Source organism: Prosopis cineraria, unplaced genomic scaffold (genome assembly GCF_029017545.1).
Source record: "Prosopis cineraria cultivar Desert tree isolate PC_DT_omini unplaced genomic scaffold, ASM2901754v1 PC1099, whole genome shotgun sequence".
Taxonomy (NCBI): Eukaryota; Viridiplantae; Streptophyta; class Magnoliopsida; order Fabales; family Fabaceae; genus Prosopis; species Prosopis cineraria.
The window spans coordinates 1-6,752 of NW_026556424.1; the positions used below are offsets into that span (position 1 = coordinate 1).

At 33.9% G+C, this 6,752-nt stretch overlaps 1 protein-coding gene across 1 annotated transcript; it reads left to right on the forward strand.

Annotated features, from left to right (window-relative positions):
- The first annotated feature begins 4,238 nt into the window (after positions 1-4,238).
- On the forward strand, positions 4,239-4,667 carry LOC129299252 (uncharacterized). Its single transcript, XM_054937711.1, has one exon. The coding sequence runs from the start codon at positions 4,239-4,241 to the stop codon at positions 4,665-4,667; it is 429 nt and encodes a 142-aa protein (XP_054793686.1).
- Positions 4,668-6,752: the final 2,085 nt, after the last annotated feature.

A 6,752-nucleotide genomic window follows, 5' to 3' on the forward strand; every position in this document is an offset into this window, starting at 1 on the left:
AGGAGACCTTCTAGGAAACTGTGGATAAGTTAAAGGTAGACTAATGGAACTGGAAAGTCTAGTGTGTTTTCTTTTGCTGGGCCGCATGACTTTAGCTATGTTGGTGATATCTGTTATCCCAAATCATGTTATGCAAACTGCATGACTACCTGCAAGCACTTGTGAAAAACTTGATAAATGCAATAGAGACTTTATTTAGGGTAGCTCAGTAGATCAAAAAAAAGATTCATTTAGTCGCTTGGGATGAACTTTATAAGAGAAAAGATGAATGGTGGTCTAGGTTTGTGGCATGCCAAACATCAAAATCAAGCTTTGCTTATGAAGCTTGGATGGGGTCTCATGAAATGAAGAGATGAATTATGGGTAAAGGTCATTTGAAATAAGTACAATTGTGGAGAAGACATTTTGCCTCGTATTGATGTCAGACGGTCTGGGTCTAATATTTGGTTTGGTATTAAATCCACATGGAAAAATGTGTAAGATGGTTAGACTAGATGAACCATGGATCACATGTGCGTTGGAGGTGGAACAAGAACGGCATGTTCTTTGTTAAATTTGCTTATGATGTAGTTTCATCTACTATCTCTCAAGCAGATAAATTTTGGGAAAATCTTTAGAAATAAATCAAGGCTCTGCAGCGATGTAAACCTTCCTTTAGATGGTTGCCATGAATGTTCTATTAATGAATGGCTTATGAAAGAAGAGGGGACTCTGTAATAAGACGCTTGTGCAATCTGCGCAAATGGCTGTGAATATATTCTTCACGTTTTATGTGACTGTGTGCAAACCCATTGTTTGAGGAATCACTTCTTTACCATATGCAACTTGCTGAATGGCTGAGATGGAATATTATGACTATGAAAATGAGAGAGTTCACAGATTGGAGCGCTCTCTTTACCATTATATGTGGGATTTATGGAAGCGACAAAATCTCTTTATTTTTGAGAATACGAGTATACCAATTTAAGCTATCGTGAATCGAGCTCTAACAACTGTCCTAAGTTTGAAAGAAGCATGTCACACCCCAAAATAGAGGGTGACCGGCACGGGTATGAGTCACTTACACATTCTCATAAGCCTCAAAATAAACATTTATTTCATTTTACAAAAGAAAGGAACAAAATTTAATCAAATCCTATGAGAATTAAAATAACTTATTAGATTCAATATCATAAGAAAGTGTCGATATTTTTGTAGAAATTTCGGCAGAACCTCCCCTGTAACTAGGATCTCCCAAAAATTCTACAACAAAATTCTGATAGATAACAGTATAAATCAGGAGCGTAGCTCCTTCCAGCCAACAACCAATATACAGATCAAAAATAAAGTTTATCAACAACCTATGTGGAGCATCTACTCTTTCTCTCAAATCAAAAGGATATACAAATTATATATTTACATAAAGGCAATACTACCAATCAAAATATCAACCCACTGTAGCTAGTTGTCCTTTTAGAGGTCGCTGGTGGAATCGGCGTCAGCTAACCAATTTGAAGCCAAATAATTTTTTTCAGTGAATAGCATTCCCATGATAAAATTCTTAAAAATTTAAATTGACAGTCTCTAATAATGGTGTCAAATAATTAAAAGTAATTCCACCAAAATTATAAGCATATAAGTCATAATCATATTTGAAAAATAAGAATAAGTAGAGAACAATTTATGTTATCATGCTTAAAGAAACCATCTGCTCTCATATAACTCAAAGTGATACAAATTACTAGTCAACACCAGATAAATTTCAGAAACACATATTAATCAACATTTAAAATTTTGAGAACTCAACAGAACAGGTTACAAATGTGAACACTCAGTCCACGAGAGTAAATAACCAAACGTGGCTTATGCCACGAAAACAAACGTGGACACACCAGTCCACGAGGATAAGTAACCAAACGCAGCCGGAGCTACGAATCAAATGTGGACACACAGCCCACGAGGGTAAGTAACCAAATGCGACTCAGGCCACGAAATCAAACGCGGGTACAAAGCCCACGAATACCAAACGTGAGAATAAAACTCACAAAACAAACTAGCTAGTGTTTAACCAGAGCACGCTACGGGCTAACGGAATTGCCGTTAGCAGAAGTGTTCTGTATAGAGTTCCCTTAGAAATCCCGTTTCAACATGCGAGAGAAGTAATTATTTTGAATTTAAATTTTCATTCTCAAAATCAAACTCGCATGAATTGTGCCAAATCTCAACGTTTGTCAAAATCATAAATTTGTATTAATTGAGTATCCAATAAATTTTAAAGTTTAACAACCATATAAGAATACTTTCATCAAACTTAGAAATATCTTTGTAAGAATCAATAAATGCATATATCATAACTCGTTTGTCTTTCACTGATATCTCATAATTTTCACAATTAATATAGTTCATAAGAAAAATATTTTGGAAAGAGGCTATTAAAATAAAAATAAAAATATTAAATGAAATGCTATTCACTTACTCGTCGGAGCTTCAAAATTTTTAAAAATATCCTTTCTTTCAATTTTGGTTAGGTTCCCTTTCTTCTGAGCACCCTATTAAAATATAAATAAATAAATAAATAAATAAATTTGTCCTGGGTATTTTACCAAACAACATACATACATAATTGCTTAAGTTAATGTTAATATTTTCCTTCCTAAATTTTCAGTTTCATTGAGACCTTGCAATATCACTAATTCCATAATTTCTAATTGGAATCTCAATCTACAATATCATCTTGCTGCCTTGCATAACCACAATATTCATTTAAATAGAAATTCCTCCTCTCTTCTTCTCTTTTTTTTTTGATGCATGTACGCACAATCACAAAGGGAATAAATTCTGAAATCCCAATCCTCAACTCACATATATCATATATTATCTCCAAGTTAGATGAATTTCTAGCTCAAATTTCAGTCTTCTTCTTCCTACGTAACAGCATGAGTGATGATAGAACAATGTGAGGTTGCCATGATTACACATACCAAACAGTAACAGTAGCATGTACAAACTCTACTTCTGCATGTCACGTATATGCACAGCACACATGTTATTATCTCTTACTCTCACGACACAGTAGATTAATAATAGGAGAGTTCAAAATTTCTCACCTCTTCAACCCAGATGGCAACAGACAACAAAGGAGAGAGAAGAAGAAAATGAAGATTGCAGCAGAACAGGGAAGCAGAAAACTGGGCACTACTCGCAAGGAAACACAGGAAATGAATCAGCAACAATAATCCACATTCATAACAGCACTGCCGCAGCTCTGGCAACTTGGTTTCTCATCCCAGCTGTTACTCGAAGGTGACGCCACAGATAGAACCAAAGTAGAAAACGAAGAGGAAAAACAGAGACAAAGAACATGAAAGGCAGCCGGAGCAATCGGTGCAGCACAAGTCTCCAACTCTTTCCAACGATAATCACTAGTGATAATAAAGAGAAGGAAGATCTAAATACTCACACATGCACCTGGATAAAGAAGGGAGAAAGAGCTCGGTAATCTGAAATAAATAAAGAAAAACAGAGTGCAAAGATCACGTGTTGATTGACCAACGACAGATGGAGTAGAGGCAAGCATACCGACGATAATAACAGCTAAAACTGAAGAGAAGCAGCAACGATTCAAGGAGGAAGAAGGAGAAGGTTTAGCGTGCTCTTTTACAACACCCAGAACAGAGGAGGAAGCAAGTTGCAGCTTGAGCCCGTATACACACCAGACGGCGTCACAGCAGGGAAGAAGGAAGCCACATACTCACACACTCAATCAACTAGCAACGGCGGACGGAACCTCTGTAGTCACCAACGCCAGTGACTGCTGTACACGGAGGAAGTGAAATTTCTAGACCTAGGATTCCTCTTACTCTCTCCACCGACTCTCTCTCTCTCTGTTGCTCCAGAATCCTTGCTGAAGAACAAAAGAAGAGTTAAAAAAATCTAATTATATTAGGGGTAATTTGGTAATTTTATGAGGAAAATCAGCAAAGGAAGAAAAATGTTCCATAGGCTCACTACGGTTCGAACTTGGGACCAAATGAAAGTAATCCAGCCCAACTACCATTGCATCAGCTTCCTCTATTGGCATAATTGTATAAGGATTTAATATAAACACACATAAACAAATTATCATATATATATGTATATTAATTTATTTTTATAAGGGTTATCACAAATCACATCATAAGGTCAGAATCGGGAGAGAGATCATAACACATCCTGTGCTAAGATGGGAATACCCACCTAATGAGTGGATAAAAATCAACATGGATGGAGCATTTGGAATTCTTTTAGGTCAATTCATTTTTGGTTTTATTTATCGTTTGGTTAGGGGAGACAACCTCTCAGTGGAGATTATTGCGTGTGTATACGGGCTTAAGTTGGCTTGGGACTCAGGCTATAGAAAAGTGATTCTTGAAACAAACTCTATGGAGACATTGGATTTGATGACAGTGGGCTCTATTGTTGAGCATGAAGATCATGTCACCATTGAAATGGCACAAGATCTTTTGCGTCAGACTTGGGAGGTGAAGATGCAGCATGTGTCTCATGAACTTAATAAACCGGTAGACTTCCTTGCAAGGTGGGGTCTCTCCACTCATCCTGGGTTCCACTCTATCAACCAAGTTCCTCATAGGCTCATTCTGTTTTTGCAATCTGATTGTAGTGGGGTGGTAGTAGATGCTAGGCATTAGCATGCCTTAGTTTTCCTTTGTCTATATATAAAAAAAAAATCATTTTTCCATAAATTTTAGCAAATTTTAAAATTAAAATATAAATACAATTAATGGCCAACCCAACTCAAATATAACTTAGACTCTGTATGACTTGATGATTTGTTAAAGAGAAAAAAGAAAAGAGAGCAATATACAGCTCAAAATACAAACGTTTTATCGTGGAAGATAGTGAATCAAGAAGAGAGATATATAATTTACGTTTAAAAATCTGTTAAAAATTGAACTGATGTTGTTGTGCTTGTTTTTTAATGATAATTAGATCCCAAAATATTAAATCAATGATAATTAGGTTCTTAATAAAGTTTTAAAAAAGTTATAAATATTAATTCAGATAATTACAAATAAAAATTCTAGATGCAATATCAAAATGTACATTTAAAACTTAAATGTTTTATATACAATTAAATTTTTTGAATTAATACTTGTAACTCACTTCTCAAAAAAATTTGTCAAAAACCTAAGCATCATTAATTCAAAATTTTAGAACCCTACTGTCATTTTCTCTTTCTTATTCACATTTCATATATATGAACTCAGCACCGAGTGAAATCAACTATTTTATTACTTTACTTTTTTTATTAATAAAAGTGACAAAGGAGATTAATCACTTCAAAGACCAAAGAATACTATTTTTCCTTTCATCATCAACTACTCCCCTAATGTAAGATGCATGGTGGATGATTAAAGATATAAAAATTACGAAGTAAACTTGGAGCTTGTTTATCTAAAATATCAGCACATATTCAGTATACTCTCTATGCAAAAAATAAAACAAAGATTCCAGTTCCTAGCTAGCAATAGTGATATACTTCCTCCGTTCAAAATTGTAAGGCATTTTTAATTAAATCTCATTCTCCAATGAAGTAGTTACCTATTTTTCAACTAACACTATCTTTTTATATTTATCCCTATTAAACACTCTACAATAAATATGAAGTCATTATTAATAGGGACATTTTTGAAAAAAAGAGAATGATTACACCTCGAAAGACTAAAAATGATTTATATTTTTGAATATTCAACTTCTCAAAAAATGCTTTATATTTTTGAATGAAGGGAGTACTAGTTATTAGCAAATAAAAAGACAAGTGTTCATGCTTTTCTCTGATTGGGCCTTAATTTTTTTTCAATAGGCCTTACCTTCGTTCTAATTAATTACGCCAAATTTTTAACATAACATTGTCCGTTTGACACAAACGAGAAGGTGGGGTAAACAAAATCTTCTTTATATACGATAATTGGTACTCTGACTAATATTGCTACCGTGCTTTTTTTTTTTTGGGCCACATATATTGCAACCGTAATTATCCTCGTTTCTTTGTGCATAACAATCGATATGGATGATGAAATAAGACCAAGTCTAAAATTGATTTCTTTGTTTTTATTTTCACTGATATCATGCATGCGTACAAGAGCAAGCTGCCCCAATTCAGATTACTTCTGACTTCTAAACCCGATCAAGTTCATATTAATACATTCATTTAAATATTCAAACCTATGAATATAAAGAAACTGAAACCATGCACATCCGAAAACGGTTAAAAAATAAGGACTTTGGAAGGTCGTTTTAAACTAATTTTTTCAAAAAAATTAGTTTCTTTTTTCACTGATGTCATGCATTTATACTTAAGCACCTACTCGGATTCAGATTACGTACGCCTGACTTCTTCTAAACCTTTTGACTTAAAAATATATAGACTGATTAGCTCAGATTAACACGAGTAACACGAATTTTTATTTTTAAGTGAGTAGTTAAGAGTTTGAGCTCTAGTTCTAATATATGAAACAAACCTAGTTAGAAAAGATTTAATCTTTGTCCTCGTAGAAGAGATCGATATCTCTGTACAATTGGCTGCTCGAAGTTACACTCCTAGTCCCAAAACAAAAAATATATAATACTCTTCCTTGTCTTAAAGTGCGTTTGGATTTCAATTGACAAAAAAGGTAATTATAAAAAAATTGATTAATAAAATGTGATGATATTTAGATGATATTTTTTGAAATTGATTTTGATAATTAAAGATGTTTGGATAATTTTTCAAA